The 20,085-nt window shown below is 43.7% G+C and overlaps 1 protein-coding gene across 1 annotated transcript in view; it reads left to right on the top strand.

Annotated features, from left to right (window-relative positions):
• Positions 1-20,085, top strand: part of ptpn13 (protein tyrosine phosphatase non-receptor type 13) — a 361,948-nt gene that overhangs the window by 80,228 nt on the left and 261,635 nt on the right. The window contains exon 4 of the mRNA XM_070871054.1: positions 4,391-4,456. Within this exon, the coding sequence (XP_070727155.1) occupies positions 4,391-4,456 (66 nt within the window). The remainder of the gene's footprint in view (positions 1-4,390; positions 4,457-20,085) is intronic.

The following is a 20,085-nucleotide window of genomic DNA, read 5'->3' as shown; positions in this document are numbered from 1 at the left end:
TAATATAATCATCTTTTCTTTTGCTGTTTCTTTTTTTTAACTTTTTGTCTGGATAGTGATTGGGAGTGGGAGCACCCCTCACTGTTTCCTCCCTAACTGAGAACCAATTGTGAAGCCTTTACTGCTGCCTTAGGTCATCGTGGACCTTGGTATTCTCCTGGTCTGTACTGCTCAGCTACACATTACCGTAACAGGCTATGCCACTGGGAGAATTGAAGCATTGCTTTGATTATTTTCATAGGTTCCTGTGGTTAAATATTGAGTAAATATGTCTTCAGCGCATCTTTAGAAATTTGACCTTCTACTTCGTTGCCTTAGAAATGATTTACAGTTTATTGAGTTTTAATCCATATTACATTACCTGGGGAAAAAGTGTCTTTAAAGTGTGAATTTTTAATTAATTCTTGGTCAATAATTAACAGATTTCTTAGACTGGCAAATAATAACGTAAAACTATAATTATATAAAGTTCAGAAAATGAATAAAGTTCGTTTCTGGTGGAATTTGACTGCCTTAAAGTGAAGACTACCTCTGTCATGACAAGAATATTTTTCCAGCCAGTGCCCCTAGACCAGGTTTAGAAGATGCTCTCTCCATCCTTTTCTCAACAACTTGCTTTAATGCTGATCGCCAAAGATTACAGTAACGCTGTTAGTTTCTTAATTTCCCTCATTTGCCATCCTTATAGTCTCCAAGTCTGACGGTGGTGTGCGCAACTTTGGGTCATTTTGTGGCATCAGTTCTTAACCAATATGAATTCCATTCAGATTACCCAAACTCATTTCATGTTGAAGCCTTAGAAGCAGGGAGTGGGAGAGCGAAACACAAATGAAAACAATAACAGCTTGCATTTTTAAAGTATCTTTTAAATTATAAAAAATGCCTTAAAACACTGCATTGATAGAGGCAGATAAAGGAGTGAATGCCAAGCCATGAAAGGCATTGTCGGAGGCATGACTGAAAAGATCCATTTTCAGAAGATTTTAAAGATTGAGAGAGAAGTGGAGGGACTTTGGGAGGGAGTTCCTAGGAGAATACCCATGGTGGTTGAAGACCCTGCTAGCAGCGATGGGGTGAAGGAAGGGAGGTTGCCCTTAAGGCCAGGTTCAGGACAGACATGGGAAGGGAGAAAACATGCATCCCATTAGGCTGAATGAGAACATGAGAAATAGGAGAAAGAGTAGGCCATTTGGCCCGTTGAGCCTACTCCGCCATTTAATAAGATCATGGCCAATATGATCTTGGCCTCAACTCCACTTCCCCACCTGCTCCCCATAACCCTTGACTCACTTATCATTCAAAAATCTGTCGATCTCCACCTTAAATATATTCAATGACCCAGCTTCCACAGCTTTCTGAGATAGAAAATTCCAAAGATTCACGACCCTCAGAGAAGAAATTTCCCTTCATTTCAGTTTTAAATTGGTGACCCCTTATTCTGAAACTATGCACCCTAGTTCTAGATTACCCCATGAGGGGAAACATCCTCTCTGCATCTACCCTGTCAAGCCCCCTCAGAATCCTTTACATTTAAATAATATCACATCTCAGTCTTCTAAACTCCAATGTGTATAGGCCCAACCTGCTCAACCTTTCTTCATATGACAACCTCGTGAACCTTCTCTGAACTGCCTCCAATGCTAGTATATCCCTGCTTAAATAAGGAGACCAAAGTACTGCAGGTCTGGTCTCACCAACGCCCTGTACAGTTGTAGCAGGACTTCCTTACTTTTATACTCCATCCCCCTTGCAATAAAGGCCAACATTCTTAATTACTTGTTGTGCCTGCATGCTAACTTTTTGTATTTCGTGTACAAGGACCCTCAGAACCCTCTGTACCGCAAAATTTCATAATCTCTTCCCATTTAAATAATTTTTAAAAACATTTCCTACCAAAGTGGATAACCTCACATTTTCCCACATTATACTCCATCTGCCAAATTTTTGTCCACTCACTTAACCTATCTATATCCCTTTTGAAGATTCTTTACATCCTCAACTTTCTTTCCCACCTATCTTTGTATCATCAGCAAATTTGGCTACATTACACTCGGTCTCTTCATCCAAGTCATTAATATAAATTGTAAATAGTTGAAGCCCCAGCACTGATCCCTGTGGCACTCCACAGTTTGCCAACCTGAAAATGGCCATTTATCCCAACTCTCTGTTTTCTGTTAGTTAGCCAATCTTCTTCCACACTAATATATTACCCCCAAACCCGTGAGCTCTTATCTTGTGCAGTAACCGTTGATGTGGCACCTTATTGAATGCTTTCTGGAAATCCAAATACACAAAATCAATGGTTCCCCATCATCCGCCCTGCTCATTACATCCTCGAAGAACTCCAGCAAATTTGTCAAACATGATTTCCCTTTCATACAATCAGCATGGTTTTATTATGTTTTTCTAAATGTCCTGCTACTACTTCCTTAATAATGGACATCAGCATTTTCCCAACGACAGATGTTAGGCTAACTTGTCTATAGTTTCCTCTGCTCTGTCTCCCTCCTTTCTTAAATAGGGGCGTTACATTTGCGGTTTTCCAATCCGCTGGGAGCGTTCCAGAATCCAGGGAATTTTGGTAGATTACAACCAATGCATCGAATATCTCTGCAGCCACTTCTTTTAAGACCTTAGGATGCAGGCCATCAGGTCCAGGGGACTTGCCCACCTTGAGACCCACTAGTTTGCCTAACACTTTTTCTTTAGTGATAGTGATTGTTTTACTTCTTTCCCCCCCCCCCCGCCCCGGACCTGATGTTTTTCTACAGTCTTACCCTTTAATATATTTTCCCAGTCCACCTTAACCAACTCTGCCTTCATACCTTTGTAATGACCTTTATTTAAGTTCAGGACACTAGTTTGAGACCTAGCTTTCTCACCCTCAAACTGAATTTGAAATTCTACTATGCTATGATCACTCTTCCCAAAAGGATCATTCACTACGAGATCATTAATAAATGCAGACTCGTTACACATTACCAGATCAAAAATAGTCTGCTCCTTTTTTTTCTTTCTATTTTTTCTTTGTCTATCATGGCAGCTGGCCATTCACAACATATCTAGATTGTTGGGGTAAAAGGAAGATTTGTCGTTCTCAAATTGGACTCTGATATAAGGAGTCGACACCCACCTGTGAAGCGACCACAGAATCACTCAGACAAAACCTCGGTTAACTGGTTTTTATTCAAACATACTCGGGAAGGTTCCGATGAACACTTCAAAGTACAAGAGTTCTACTAGCACAGTTATACGATTTTTCAAGATGTGCCACCCTACTACAAAACTTCTATGACCACCACTTGGCTGACAGCTTATCAGTGGAGCTTCATCAATTCGTTGACCCTCATCAGACTGGCTGCTGAGTAATTTCCCAACCTGTCCATCTCCCATAGCATCTCAATCTATTGGAATGTGTTGTTCCACAGTCTTAACCTTGCTCTGGCTTTTTCAGCTTGGTCTACAACTTTTAAAGATAAACCACAAGTAAAGCTATTCCCTTTAACCTGATTCCATGCCATTCCCTTATGCTTTTTACTTGTGTACTTTTTACCCCCTTACACAGATGAACCTTTTTCAAACCTCTATCACTACCATTTCAATTCGGCCCATGATCTCTTTTGTCTCTCGAATCTCTCCTGCCTTACACCCTATCACAGACCTTCCCTTTTGTTCTTTCTTCCCCTCCCCCATTCAGTGCTTAAGAATGTGCTCTTTTCAAACAGTCCGCAGTTCTGACGAAGGATCATGAAACGTTAACTCTGCTGTGGCTCGGGTATTAATCCAGAAATTATTACCTTAGTGGTTCTGCTTTTAATTTAGCCCCGAGCTGCTCATTCTCCCTCAGCAGAACCTCTTTCTTTGTTCTACCTATGTCGTTGGTACCTACGTGGACCACGACAACTGGATCTTTCCCCTACCACTCCAAGTTCTTCTCCAGTCCAGAGATCGGGAGATTCAAACCCCGAGCAAAAAAAGCATCCATATATTGTCAAGTTATTTTGATTTGTGACAATTTAAGATGAAACACTAGGAACTTATTAATGTTCCAGGTAACACATAATAGAAATCTTTGTGAAGAGCAACTCCACATCTACCTTATATTATCCATTGTTGAAAAATAGCAGTCAGACAAAATTGACTTAATGTTCCTCAAATGGATCTGTAAAGATTTGTTTTGTGGGCTATTTGTTCCCATATGTTTGAGAGTAGGACCTTTTTATTTAGGAAATCAGTAAAAAGAATTACTGAAATTTCTGATTAGCAGCAGCTGTGTATTATGAATGCTTAAATGTTGTTTTGTTCCTAAAATGTAACTTTGATTCCCAAACTCCACAGTAATTGTAATTATTTTGTAAACTGTACTGAACTGTGATTGTTGTTTTTGCAGATGCATGTGTATTCCCTTGGTATGACTTTGTACTGGGGAGCTGATTATAACATACCTCTGAAGCAGGTGAGTGTAAAGTAACTTTGAACTCGGTACTATAAGTGTATGCTACTTTATTTCGGGGAAACATCCCAACTACAATTGGGGCTAAAGGTGGACATTCATGGGAAGCCACAACCTTTTCTCTTTGCAGTTTCTACATATATAAAGTTACATTTTCCTTTACGTAGCTGTCTTCTCTCCTCACCTCCACTTAATGTTATGGGAAGGATCCAAGTTTGCATTCCTCGGAGGAGTTTTAACAAAAAAAGGTCTTTAAAAATGGACTTCACAAAACCCATCACATCCATTCTCAAGTATCAGGCAGATGGGGATAAGCTTATGTAGGTTGTGCATTTGCGGTTGTTTGGAAATTGCAGTTCACTGGGTAGCTAGGAAAGGAACGCACCAGCCCATTATTGAGATCTAGGGGCCGAAATTGAGCCTCACCCTAAACGGGATGCACCTACTGTTTTTTTTTTTTGTGTTTCCCCGCCCCAATCCATGGGATGGAGCATCCGGAGAAAATCAGGACTTGGGGAATTTTTTTTTCGGTCGGAGCAGTGTTGTGGGTTGGAAGTGCAAGCGGGTCGGAATGGCCTTCACTCCAAGTCATCAGCGCGCACTAATGATGTTTGCACGTCGCTGATGACTTCAGCACAATGTGGATGTGCCACGTCACGCTGATGTGTCACAACGTCCCTCCCCTTCAGTTAAAGGGAAGGGCCGCTGCGAATTCTGCAGCCATTTTAGTGGCAAACCCTAGACTACCAGGAAGGGTTTTGGCCGGGCCAGCGACCTGGCACCCAAAACGGGGTGCCAAGTTGTCAGTTGGCCCAGCCGAACCTATGTGCATAATTGTTGGCCCAATCTGGCAGTCGGAAAGCGGATCGCCACCGGGCGTTAAGGGGTTGGCACATGCTCGACACAGCGGGAAAACGGGCGGTGCAGTAACTCATTCCCGCCGCTTCCGGCCCGGGGCAATTTCGGGCGGGTTGGCCCATCCGTCCGCCACCAGTTGGTTGGGCCTCTCATTCCATTCCTGTCTCTTAGAGGTGGTAATGGAGCTTATGGAGCGGGACAATTTTGGCCCCCTTTTCTCACTGGCTTGTGCGAGTGGGCTGCGTGCCTAGCTGGCCCACAGCCTCTATCATCATCAGTAGGAATTTGTATTTACCACTGCAGGTAGTGTTGTATCTGGAGTTCAAAGCTAAAACTATTTATTTTGCACTGTAAAACAAAAGAGGTGTACATATCTATTTTAATTTACATTTTGTGACATTTCTTTGAAACTTCACAAATATGTGAAGCATTTACATTCTTTTGTAAACATGCTGGATGGAAATTGGTCAGAAGCTGCTTATTGGTCAGTTATTTATTTTCATTCAATATGTGAATTGGCTTATTTAGAAGTACTAACCAGCAAAGAAGTTGTTTTATTCTTTGTCCAAAAACAACTGTACTCTTGAAAAGAATATAAGAGAACTCTTTGCTTACAGCAGCAAGACTTTATTACAGCTAAGGAGGAGTTTCATTTGGAAATTCTGAGCTAATGAAATTAATGTCTTCCAACTAATTAACGCTACAGTTTAACCTTATTAACTTTTTGGTTGCTTTGTAGAGTCCACATTAAATACCTTCAAAGATGTTTCAGCAAACTACAATTTTGTGCATGGTTGTAGTGCATGCATTATCTGTAGACTACGAGGTATGTTTTGTGTGATGTTTACAAATGACAAAGTTAGGCATAATAGATTGATGTAACTATTTGTACTGCACTTTTTTTGACAGCCAGGCGTCTGTCCAGCCCTGCCTGGGCTGCACTTTTTTGAGCAACAGGCGACAAGCTCCGCCCCCCCTCCCCGCCCAAATCATTACATGCACGTGGTGCCAAGAAGCAGGTCCTGAGGCTCTGACTCTCTTTTTCCCCCCCCCCCCCCCCCCCCCCCCCCTACTCCCCGGTGGTCCTGGGGCCAGAGAGAGAGGCTGGGGAGGGGTGGGGGGGGGGTGGAGAGGAGACACTGGGGGGCAGAGAGAGAGAGAGGGTGGGGAGTGAGAGGTTGGAAAGGGGAGAGAGAGGCTGGGAGTGTCCGGGGGGGGGGTGGTGGTGCGCGAGTGAGAGGCTGGAAGGGGGGAGAAAGAGAATGATGAGGGAGGCGGTGGGGGACGGTGAGAGGCAGGGAGGGGGAGAGAGAGAATGAGAGGGGCTGGGAATGGCCGGGGGCTGGGGGGGGGGGGGGGGGGGGTGCGGGAGTGAGAGGCTGGAAGGGGGGAGAAAGAGAATGAGCGAAGCGGGGGTGGGGGGGGGCGGTGCTGGTTGGGGTGAGAGGCTGGGAGGGGGAGAGAGAATAAGAGAGGCTGGGAGTGGTGGGGGGAGAAAGAGAATGAGAGAGGGTGGGGGAGGCTGGGAGGGGATGAGAGAGGCTGGGTGGGGGTGGGGTGGAAGACGGATAACTTTCTTCCAACCCCCTACAAGGGACAACGTTTGAGTGGATGATATCCAGAAGTCACAATACTCACAATTCACTTCATACCCAATAAACCTGTTAACAATCCGCACACACTGCCTGCCCCATCTATGGCGGCGGGGGGCGGGGGGGAGGGGGGCACGGCGGGAAGATGCACATGGACTGGGCTAAGGCACTTCAGCTAGGGGAGGGATGTACTTGGACTGGGCTAAGGCACTTGAGGAATAGAATATAAAAGCAAAGAGAGCATACTAGAACTTTATAAATCACTAGTTAGGCCTCACCTGGAGTATTGTGGACAATTCTGGGCATGACACCAGGAAAGATGTAAAGGCCTTAAAAAAATAGTACAGAGGAACTTTACCAGGATGTTGCCAGGGATGATGTATTTCAGTTCTGAGAAGAGATTGGAAAAGTTAGGAGTATTCTCCTTGGAACAGAAAAGTTTAATAGGTGACCTAATAGAGGTTTACACGAGGATGAGTGGTTTTGATAGTGTAGATAGAGAAAAATTATTCCCTCTACCGAGTAGGTGAATAACTAGAGGTCATAGATTCAAAATCTTTGGCAAAAGATCTAGAGGGGGGATAATGAGAATTGTTTTCCCTCCTGTTGTCGGGATCTGGAATGCTTCACCTGAAAATGTGTGGAAGCTGATTCCATAAATAATTTTAAAAGGGAGTTGGACAGGTACTTGAGGATGCGGAACTTACAGGGACAAAAAGCAGGGATGTGGGACTAAGCACAAATGCTCTTTCAAAGAGCAAGCAAAGTCACAATGGACCGAATGGCCTCCTTCTGTGCTTAAGTTTCTATGATTCTATGGAAAAAAAAATTTTGCTCTATGAAGAGATCAGAAGCATATTTGTAAACTGGAAAGTTTATTTTAATTTTATTCAGCCAGATATAATGTGAGCACCTAAATGGTTTGAAATCCAATGTTGGTGAATGTAATGATGCATAACTGCTTAATGACCCAGGGAGGCAATGAGAGATGGGTGCATATTAGTAACAGTAAGTGACCTACCTAACATGCAGAAAATTAAAGTTATGATATCTTTAGGGGATAGTGACCAGAGTACTCAAATTCAACACTCTGCCACAGAAGTGCCAGTCAATGACTAGCTCTAAGAAGAGTGAGTCTAACCACCGCCCCATGACATTTAACAACATTACCATCACCGAATCTCTTGGGATCAACATCCTAGGGGGATCACCATTGACCAGAAACTTAACTGGACTAGCCACATAAATACTGTGGCTACAAGATCTGGTCAGAGGCTGGGTATTCTGCAGCAAGTGACTCACCTCCTGACTCCCCAACGCCTTTCCACCAAATACAAGACACAAGTCAGGAGTGTGGTGGAATACTCTGCACTTGCTGCAGCTACAACAGCACTCAAGAAGCCCAGCATCGTCCAAGACAAAGCAGCCTGCTTGATTGGCACCCCATCCACCACCTTAAAACATTCACTCCCTCCACCACTGGCACACAGTGAATGCAATGTGTATCATCTACATGATGCACTGCAGCAACTTGCCAAGGTTTCTTCAACAGTACCTCCAAAACCTGCGATCTCTACCACCTAGAAGAGCAAGGGCAAGCAGGCGCATTGGAACACCATCACCTCCAAGTTACCCTCCAAGTCGCACATCATCTTGACTGTAAATATATTGCCATTCCTTCATCGTCGCTGGGTCAAAATCTTGGAACTCCCTCCCTAACAGCACTGTGGGAGTATCTTCACCACAAGGACTGTAGCGGTTCAAGAAGGTGGCTCACCACCACCTTCTCGAGGGCAATTAGGGATGGGCAATAAATGCTGGCCTTGCTGGTGAAACCCACATCCCAGAACGAATAAAAAAAAACGTGAGATTCAGAAATACCGACAACCAGGAGTTGGGTCATAAAATTTAAAAGGGGTAACAACATCATCATCATAGGCAGTCCCTCGAAATCGAGGAAGACTTGCTTCCACTCTAAAAGTGAGTTCTTAGGTGAGTGAACAGTCCAATACGGGAATTACAGTCTCTGTCACAGGTGGGACAGACAGTCGTTGAAGGAAGTTGTTGGGTGGGACTGGTTTGCCACACTCTCCTTCCGCTGCTTGCGCTTGCTTTCTGCTGCTCTCGGCGACGAGACTTGAGGTGCTCAGCGCACTCCCGGATGCCCTTCCTCCACTTAGGACGGTACTTAGCCAAGGACTCCCAGGTGTCAGTGGGGATGTTGCACTTTATCAAGGAGGCTTCGAGGGTGTCCTTGAAATGTTTTCTCTGCCCACCTGGGGCTCGCTTGCCATGTAGGAGTTCTGAGTAGAACGCTTGCTTTGGAGTCTTGTCAGGCATGCGAACAATGTGGCCGCCCAACGGAGCTGGTCGAGTGTGGTCAGTGCTTCGATGCTGGGGATGTTGGCCTGATCGAGGACGCTAACGTTGGTGTGCCTGTCCTCCCAGGGGATTTGCTGGATCTTGCGGAGACATTGCTGGTGGTATTTCTCCAGCGATTTGATGTGTCTACTGTATATGGTCCACATCGCTGAGCCATACAGGGGGCCCTGATCTTTGAACACTCTCTTCCTCAAGTGGCCGAAGGCTGCGCTAGTGCACTGGAGGCGGTGTTGAACTTAGTCATCTATATCTGCCCTTGCTGATAATATGCTCCCAAGATATGGAAAGTGAAAGGGACAACTTCAAACTGATAAAGACATTTTGCTTAAGCAGAGTGATTGCTGATGGGGCTGGCAGCCTGGGGAAATTGTTCAACAACACTTAAGTAGAGGACAAATGAAAAAAATTAAAGACATAATTTGGAATACAGGATAAATACATACCTAGGACTGTGAGCAATTCTTAAATAGCATGATACAAAGTGGATGAATAAAAAAAAATTAGAAGCAAAATAACAATGTTAACAATTTGTATTTATTTGGTGCTTTTAACATAACAAAGTCCCAAGGAGCTTGAAAATCAGGCATAATAAAAACAGATACTGAGCCAGGAAGGAAGAGTTTAGGCCAAAATGATAGCTTACATAAGAACATAAGAAATAGGAGCAGGAGTAGGCCATACGACCCCTTGAGCCTGCAGCGCCATTCAATAAGATCATGGCAGATCTGATCATGGACTCAGCTCCACTTCCCTGACCACTCACCATAACCTCTTGTCCCCTTTATCACTTAAGAAACTGTTTATTTCTGTCTTAAATTTATTCAATGTCTCAGCTTCCACAGCTCCCCGAGGCAGTGACTTCCACAGATTTACAACCCTCAGAGAAAAAATTTCTCCTCATCTCTGTTTTAAATGGACGACTCTTTATTCTAAGATCATGCTCTCTAGTTCTAGTCTCCCCCATCAATGGAAGCACCCTCTCTGCATCCACCTTGTCAAGCTCCCTCATAATCTTATATGTTTTGATAATATCACCTCTCATTCTTCTGAACTCCAATGAATAGAGAGGCACAATCTATTCAACCTTTCGTCATAAGTCAACCCCCTCATCCCCGGAATCAACCTAGTGAACCTTCTCTGAACTGCCTCCAAAGCAAGTATATCCTTTCGTAAATATGGAAACCAAAACTGCACGCAGTATTCCAGGTGTGGCCTCACCAAAACCTTGTATAGCTGTAGCAAGACTTCCTTGCTTTTATACTCCATCCCCTTTACAATAAAGGCCAAGATACCATTACAAGTGAAGTGCAAAGATATTTAGGACCGATTCAAAGAGTAGGGCAGGGCAAAGCTAGAGTGCGATGAAGACCAGAAGAATTAAGCATTTGCAAAGGATTATGAAGCTGGCACAGAATACAAAAATAGGGTATGGTGAAGCCATAGAGGGATTTGTAGACAAGGATCAGGATTTTGAATTGAGTCCATTAGAGGATGGGAATGCTAGGCAAGTGGGATCCAGAATAGAATGCGTAGCAGAGTTGGACAAGTTGGAGTTTAAGGAGGCTGGATGATGAGAGACCATCAAGGAGATTGTTAGCATAGCTGCATCTGAGGTGACAGGGATTCATAGTGGAGTGGCTGAGTTAAGGACAGAGATGGGCTGTGCTGTGGAGTTAGAAATAAGCAGTATTGTTAAAGGATAAGGTATAGTTTTAAAGGTTAGTGAAGTAATGAAGAGGAAGTCAAAATTGGAAGTGGTCTGATTCAGCATGAGAGAATAGTTGGGGAGCGGCATGGAGTTAGTGGGAATGGAGTTTGTGACGAGGGCTAGTGATGATGGCTTTTTTCTTATGTTGAGCATGTAGATGCAGAAAGGGGCACCAGCTGATCAGAGGGGTTGGTCAGAGGGGCAAAGGGAGGCCTGGAAAAAAACATAGCTGCAGATGTGAAACATAGTTAAGAATTTTTCCCAAAAATGTAATGGTAGGAGGACAATAAAAGCAGAGGTTAGAACTTTAAAAGATGCCAACGGAGCTGAAACCGTGGAGGAATGAAAAATAATTCATATTCTGAAAGATTGCTTCCTCCAGATACACTCAAGGGAGGCTTAAGTAACATGGCATTTCCTAAGTAGCTATTAATGACTTTTATATGTGAAATGGAAGTTCTAGACAGGTTGAAAGGATGGCGGATGTAAAATAAATAAGTGATCAAGCATAGATGTTATTTGTCCAAAAATAAATAATCGAGGAAATTTGTGAGTCATTGATGGTGATTATGAGGGATTGGATGAGCAGAGGAAGGTACAAGACTGTAAACAAGCTAATGTGATGCTCATATTGAAAAATTGACAAAACAGATGTAGACAGCCATTGATTCATTAGACCTCCTTCAATATTGTGCAAAATACTGGAATTATTTCAGAAATAAATTTCACAATTATCTGAACAATAATAACCTATTCAAGAGTCAACATGGATTCAAGAAGTGATATCACAAGTGGACTGTGGAAAGCCCGACAGTGTGGTGGACCGAGACTTCTTTTAAAAAAAAACATTCAACAAAATTTCACTTGAAGGGCTGCTAGTTAATCGTAGAATCATAGAAATTTACAGCATGGAAGGAGGCCATTTTGGCCCATTGTGTCCGTGCCGGCCAACAACGAGCTATCCAGCCTAATCCCACTTTCCAGCTCTCGGTCCATAGCCCTGTAGGTTACGGCACTTCAAGTGCACATCCAAGTACTTTTTAAATGTGGTGAGGGTTTCTGCCTCCATCACCCTTTCAGGTGGTGAGTTCCAGACCCCCACCACCCTCTGGGTGAAGACATTTCCCCTCAAATCCCCTCTAAACCTTTTACTGATTACTTTAAATCTATGCCCCCTGGTTGTTGACCTCTCTGCTATGGAAAATAGGTCCATCATATCCACTCTATCTGACCCCTCATAATTTTATACACCTCTATCAGGACTCCCCTCGGCCTCCTCTGTTCCAAAGAAAACAACACAGCCTATACAATCTTTCCTCATAGCTATAATTCTGCCGTCCAGGCAACATCCTCATAAATCTCCTCTGTACCGTCTCTAGTGCAATCACATCTTTCCTGTAATATGGTGATCAGAACTGCATGCAGTACTCTAGCTGTGGCCTAACTAGCATTTTATACAGTTCAAGTATAACCTCCCTGCTTTTGTATTCTGTGCCTCGGCTAATAAAGGCAAGTATGCTGTGTGCCTTCTTAACCACCTTATCTACCTGGCCTGCAATCTTCAGGGATCTGTGGACATGTGCTCCAAGGTCCCTCAAACTCAAAGCTATGGGGCTGCAGTGCAAAGTTTGGAAACTGACAAATTAGCTGAAGGGTAGAAAACTGCAGATGCTTATTAGAGGAATTACATCAGGGTGGAGAAAGTGCCAAATGGGTTGCTGAAGCGATTGGTACAGGCTGCTCTCTCTAACCTACATCAACCTGAATTCAGAAACTCAGTGGAATTTGGACAGATTTGCAGATGATGTCAAACTAGATGGGGCAGTTGGTTCGGGAGAGGTCGTTCATAAAATGTGCAATGATTTGGGAAAAATATGACTTCGGCAGAACAATAGCAAATGAAATCTAATACTGACTGATGTAAAGTACTTCACATAGGAAGAAAAGATTGGTGTCATTTGGGGCTAGAAATTCAATGGGGCCAAAATTTAGGTTCACCAGAAAGCTGACACACCTATAAGTTTTTAACTGGTACTCCCCGCTGGAACTGTTGGTGCGGTGAGTAGATCCATTTTCAGGACTTTGAATTTTTTTCAAAGTCCTGCAGGAAATGGATCATAATGGGGTGGGCCTTGGACTCAAAGCCAGGCTGACTGACTGAAAATGGGTCTGCTGGGCCGTCCGCCGCTGTCAATCAACATGGTGACGTCACAGAGTGTGTGTGTCATCACGCTCTCTCCCCTCCGTTAAAGGGGAGAGATGATTTTGCTTTTTTAACTTTGGCCATTGGGCCACCAGGGAGGGTTTCAGCCGGGCCAACTGCCTGGCACCCAAGAGGCCAATTTATGTTTGCTGCCTATAGAACACTAAAGGAAATAAACTTAATCACGGTTTTGCCAATGGTCTTGCACTTCAGTAAATGTGCATTGCAAGTAGTGTTCACTTGCATTGAGTATTTTGTGAAACTAAATTGTTGTTTTAATACCTTGTATAAATTAATGTGCAGTTATACAAAACATACCATCTATCATTCCCAGTTTAATTAGAGACGGTACAATTTCAGAAAATTGCAACAGCCATAATTTAGTGATCTGGAAAACTGATTGTTAAATGTGAAAATTAGTGACCGGGTAGGATAAACAAGGGTTAAATAACTTTTATTGTCTTAAATTTTACAAGGAAAAACAAATCTGCTTTGTAGTATTTAGCGGGATACTAAAACACGTGACACAGCAGGATAGATAAATGCCTCTGCTGAAAAAATAATGATACCTCAGCATTGACTGTGATCTGCCCTTAAACAGAGACCAGTATCTTGCAGATATGAAATCACAATGACTGAAAATGGAAAAGCAGAGCAAGAAGATACATTGGCCTCTGGGAAATCTATTGGTATCCCAACTTATGTGTTCTCAATGACTACTAGGATAATTTTTGTGAGATATATTTTACAGATGTATCTGGTTACACCTGCACCCTTTTATTATACAAACAAATGTACAAAAAACATTCCTCTGTGGAGCAGTGAGAGTGATCAATCTGTGCTACAAAGGGTACACAGTCGTTATGCATTTCTTTAGCTATCTCACACACTTTCCTTTCCATTCCCACCAATGACACCATATTATCAAACATCGAGGCCACGCAATTAGTTTCTGTAGTGCAGCTGGTTTTGGCCGGTTTTGAAGAAAAATTGATGTCCACATCGCTTCTGCCCACTTCCGGAGCGTCCCGCAACTTGGTGATGTCAGTCAGTGTGTAACGCTGATTTGACGTATGACCTGCTATTTTCAATCTCACCACTCCATTCAACGCCCTCTCCTAAACATGCACAGCTGAACGTGTGCTCAGCTGCACGAGGGACTTCACACCAGCTCTATTAAAGGGATACATTCAACTTGCAGGTTAGTTGCTTATTGCTATGTATTGGCTTTTGGGGCTGGATTTTCGGCTCGGTGCCGCCTCTGTTTTTGCCCCGGAGTGGTGGCGGTACACTTCTGGGCAGACGGGCAGCACCTCACCGGGGTTTTCGGGGCCAGTTTCGGTGGGGCGCAGATTATTACCACCCGGAAGAGGCGAGCCAGTGTGCCATGCCGCAGGTTGCGACATCGGCTCGGTTTTTGACTCCCAACCGACCTGTAGCACTGCGTAGAGCGCCGTGCTGGGACCGCCTGTGAAAATGGGCGGTACGAACTGTAACGGCTACAGTGAGGTAAGTAATGTGATTGTGTTTTTAATTTTTTTGCGATTTATGTAGTGGTGGTGTGAGTTATTCATTGGGAATGTTTTTGTTTTTTTTTCCTCCCCAGGCCCCCCTTGGAGTGCTCCGAGGCCGGTTCTTTAGCTCGGGATTTTCACGTGCTAAGCCTGCCTGGCGCCCTAAGAGAGGTGTACAACATCTCCCCGAGCGCTCCGTCCCACACTCGGGGCCCAGCTGCCCAATTTTGCTGACTGAGGTGCAAACTTTTTCCAGGCGGTATCGGGACCGCCCCGCTGCCATTAATGCCCCGAAATCTTACAAGTCAAAAATCCATCCTGATAGAGTTTATTGGAGTATTGGGATGTTGGAAGAGATTTGAAAAGTTTGTAAAGTATGCAGGGAGTGCTGCTGGCTGTTGGGAATGCTTTGGCTGCTATTGGAATGCCTCTGAGTACGCCACTTGCTCCCAGTCATGGGGCTAGAGTTATAGTCCCCTAATGCTTCAGCATGACAGGGGGATGGAGCAGAGGCAGCAAAGAAGACAAGCTACTCACAGAAGGAGGAGGAGAATGAACAGGGCTCCCAGCAGGAGACGTTACACACATGGGGTCTTTCAGGGAGCACTACTCCTACATGCACCGAAGCCAGGAGCAGTGCATTCGGCAGCACCGCTTCACAAAGGAGCTTGTTAGAGAACTCGGCCACTTCTTGGAACCAGACCTGCAGCTTCAGAGTAGGGCGACAACACGCTGCCAGAGGCCCTGAAGGGGACCGTGACCCTGAATATTTTTGCCAACAGATCCTTCCAGGCTGGAACCAGTGACATAAGCAAACATTTTGCAGTTCGCCGCCCATCACTGCATCTGTACACGAGGAGAGGGGACTTAATTGTCTTCTCTCTAAGCAGGAAGAGTGCATACGTGGCTTTATCAGGATATTGGGCTTCCCCATGGTGCAGGGTACCATCGTCTGCACACATGTGGCTATGTGGGCGCCGCATCTCAATGTTAAGCTGTACCGTAACCGCAAAGGTTACCAATCACTTAATGTGCAATTCGTATGCGACCATGCCCAGCACATCATGCTGGTGAATGTCCGCTATCCTGGCAGCAGTCATGTTGTGTTCATCCTGTGCCAGCAACCTTCCAGCCACCACGTCGAACCAGAGGGTGGTTGCACAACTACAAGGTCTATCCACTGTATCCCTAGCTGATAACTCCCGTCCACAACCTTGCCACTCGTGACCAGCACTTGTATAATGAGAGCCCTACTGCCAAGAGAAATGACATCGAGCAGACCATCGGGTTGCTGAAGCAACGTGTCTGTGCCTTGACCACTCGGGAGGAGCTCTTCAATATTCACCCCAATTCGGCGGGTGTCCCAATTCATTGTGATCTGCTGCATCCTTCAAAACTTGGCGCAGCCCTTGCCATCATGGGTTCCGCGACCACTTCAGGAAGAAGGGAGAAGTCAGACTGCACATCCACATTCCAACGGGCTGTCCGTGAGCGCATCATCAGGATCTACTTCCCCTGAAGAAAACCCCAGATCTCTGTTGCTCAACACTTCCCCACCTTACCTTTCCTCTAACACGGAACATCATACCGCCCTCTTTCAGCCTTGTCGCTCACCGCGTCATAAGAACATAAGAACATAAGAATTAGGAACAGGAGTAGGCCATCTAGCCCCTTAGCCTGCTCCGCCATTCAACAAGATCATGGCTGATCTGGCCGTGGACTCAGCTCCACTTACCCGCCCGCTCCCCGTAACCCTTAATTCCCTTATTGGTTAAAAATCTATCTCTCTGATTTGAATACATTCAATGAGCTAGCCTCAACTGCTTCCTTGGGCAGAGAATTCCACAGATTCACAACCCTCTGGGAGAAGAAATTCCTTCTCAACTCGGTTTTAAATTGGCTCCCCCGTATTTTGAGGCTGTGCCTCCTAGTTCTAGTCTCCCCGACCAGTGGAAACAACCTCTCTGCCTCTATCTTGTCTATCCCTTTCATGATTTTAAATGTTTCTATAAGATCACCCCTCATCCTTCGGAACTCCAACGAGTAAAGACCCAGTCTACTCAATCTATCATCATAAGGTAACCCTCTCATCTCTGGAATCAGCCTAGTGAATTGTCCTCAGTGAAGGCCCCTCCAATAATGCTAAGCACCATTTCCTCTACCTGGGTAAGATTATGCAGGCTTGCCTGTCCCACGCCGGTTAGCTGCTGCTGCCTGTGGTTATGACCCATTTTGCCTTGCAAGAAAGAGGGAAGTGTGTCAATGAATGTGGTGCAATATGTTTCAGTGATGTTCCTGCCATGGTTAAATAGCTGGTAGTGTGTGCAAGGTGTGAGATATGGGTGTGAGGCTTGCAGCAGTGGTAAGTGTGTGAGGGTGAGGTGAAGCTATGAATGTGAGTTATGAGATGTGATTGATGGAGATTGTTGGTAGGTGAGTGATGGGGGTGTGGTGCATTAAGTAGTGTGCAAGGCAAGTGGTGCAGTTGATGGGAGACAGCATTTAAAGGAGCGTTCACTAACATGACCACTCCTGTGAGGTCATTGAACTTCTTTTGGCACTGCATCCATGTCCTCAGAGCTTGACTGGCATTGACCTTGTCTGCTATCTTCTTCCACTGTCTTCACAGTGTGTGTCTGGAGTGCCTCCTGCCCCATGCACTACAGGATCTGTCTCCTCCTTTCCTCCCCCCTGCAGTGCTGCGTCTGAGAACCTTGGAGCCTTTCTTTGCCTGTTAAGCCATTATTCAGTCACCCTTGCCTCCACAACCAGTTCAATCAGCTGCTGCAGGCAAAATGCACCTCCCCTTTAAGAAGTGGTGGCTTAGCATTAATTGGAGCTAGCCTTGCAAGAACTTGGGCCCCCTGCTGAATGTTCAGGCATTCAGCGTGTTCAGTACTGGGCTGAATGCTGCAATCATTGTAATTAGCAGGCGGCATGAAGGTCGCGTGCTGCCTGCATTCCTTTCAATGGGCGGGGGCTGATCGCACATTGTGTTCATGTTTTCATGTCCAATCCAATTTTTAGCCCTGATACTTTTGTATTTTAGAGTGTGATTATCTGACTGAAAAATTGTCCACACCAGTTGCATAATACCACCATTATACCGTACTTCTGGGGTTGTTGCTTTTTGTAACTCTAACTTGAGACCAGCTCAACCTGAATTTTGTGTTGTAACTGGATAATTCCTTTTTGTAAAGCTTTGCAAATGGTGTCAGTGCTATACCAGCATAAGTTCTATAATGGGGGTGTAAAGTAGTATCTAGTTGAAGCTAAATGAAATTCACAGTCAGGCTGAAGGAGTTTAATTCTTAATACAACTGAATGAATCTAATCTATTTGTAACTGATTCCTGTTCACCTTCACCATAAGAGTAGTTGATTATTTTCCAGAGATTATATTGTATGTTAGTGTTTTATTATCTGTGTGGATGAAAAAGAAAAACCTGTCCTTCATTTTACTTCCCCAAATTAATACTGATGCAAAGCAACATACATAGTAGTTTTCCTATTGCCTTATTATTACCTTAAGTTTCTACACATCAAAAGGATTTGCCATTAAAGCTGTTAACTTAACTATAAACAGATGATTTTGGAAACTCAACAGATGGAAAGTGCTGCATTATGAATAAAAGTTTACTACTCTTGAAGACTAGGGTTGCACAGCTTTGCATATGTTTTTAATATAAATAGTAAATTATCAGACATGAACAGTTTTGAGAGATATAATACTATTAAACATTTATTCTACCAGTGACTTTTGCATCATTGCTAGCAATCTAACATACTTGAGCTGCGATTGGTATAGTACATGAAGATGTAAAAGTGCCGAAGAATGTACTTTAATTATAAAGTACTTCTCTTGCAAGTATAAAGCATTGTCTACCTTAAAGTAACAATTTGTAGTTTTCCCCCCCCTGCTCCCTGCCCCCATCCCGGCACAGGACCCTGCTCAGCTGCCATCAACTATTGCAGCAACAATGTAGAAAATTCTGCAGAATATCTCTTCCAGCCACAGGACATGATTGGGATTTTTATGAGAATTTTCTCAGCTTGAATATGTCCTGATTGGCACCCAGAGGTAGAAGGATATTGATTTGCAAGATTTCTTACAGAATTGCTTACTTTTGTTCCAATAGCTGATGCTGTTAAGCAGCGTCTTGCAGGGAGGAGAGAGTCATAATAGTGGGTCTCGGGAATAGGAGACACTGGGAGGTGAAATTCCTATTTTTGGTAAAAGTAAACCTGTTGAGTGTGAAATACCTAATTTTAGTTACAACTTTTTTCACAAAAATGCTCAAAGATGAAATTTTGTCTTCTAGTATCATGAATATCTCGAAGTGTTTTTTGTTTTACTTAATCTTCAAAGAATGTGGTTTATATTGGAACAACTTCCTTTATATTTCTTCACCTTTGGTGAGAAAGATTAAAAATACTACATTATTCTGGTAGAAATGGTTACAAATGTACCAAGAAAAAAAAATCTTCCAGTTCATTAAGTCTGAAAATGAGAAAGGTGTGTATTTAGTTTCCGTTTTACGTCAATTGACCTATTCATGGGAAGGTATGTACCACTTGTAGTAAACAGTTAGATGCGAATGGCTAAAATTGTTTTGACAGTGCTCTGGACCATTGATTTGATGAATCCAACTTTGGACTCCTATAGTGCCTATGTTGCAAACTCACTAGAGGAAAACATCTGTACTGTTAATATAAAACCAAGGGATGCAAATGGTTTTATAATAAGTCTGTATTGTGAAAAAGCTTAACAATTATTGGAAATCTGTCACTTGGATGTTAAGCCAGTAATGCAATAGTCAGTGAGTGGTTTGTGTATAAAATAAAGCCTTTTCAGATTCCAATGAAACCCAAAAGAGAATGGGAATTTTAATTCATTTTACCTAGATATCCAGAGAATTTTGTAAAACAAGCTATCTTACTGAATTGGGCTTGAAATTTAGCTTGCTGAAGGGAATGCAAAATAATTGTGGTAATTTTGTCAGGTCTTAGGGGTCAAATTTTGGCCTGAGTTGCTCCTATTTTTTTTGGAGCAACTGGTTTAGAATGGAGTATCTTAGAAATTGCAATTCTCGGCATTTAGTTTGCTCCAGTTCTAGTCAGTTAGAACAGTATCATTTTGGAACAGATTTTTTTTTCAAAAGGAGATGTGTCCGGCCACTTACACCCGTTTTGAAAGTTTAAGCAGTGAAAACTTACTCCAAACTAACTTAGAATGGAGTAAGTGTATATTTTTGTACGCTCAGAAAAACCTTGCCTACACTTAGAAAATCAGGCGTAAGGAAGAGAGATGGGGGGGTGGGGGAGGAAGAGAAGTTTACAAACATGAAACCCATCACTTTTATAAATATAGAGCCA

This window comes from Pristiophorus japonicus, chromosome 2, assembly GCF_044704955.1.
Source record: "Pristiophorus japonicus isolate sPriJap1 chromosome 2, sPriJap1.hap1, whole genome shotgun sequence".
In the NCBI taxonomy this organism is placed as follows: domain Eukaryota; kingdom Metazoa; phylum Chordata; class Chondrichthyes; family Pristiophoridae; genus Pristiophorus; species Pristiophorus japonicus.
Note: the sequence above shows the minus strand (reverse complement) of the source record. Positions and strands in the feature narration are given on the sequence as shown.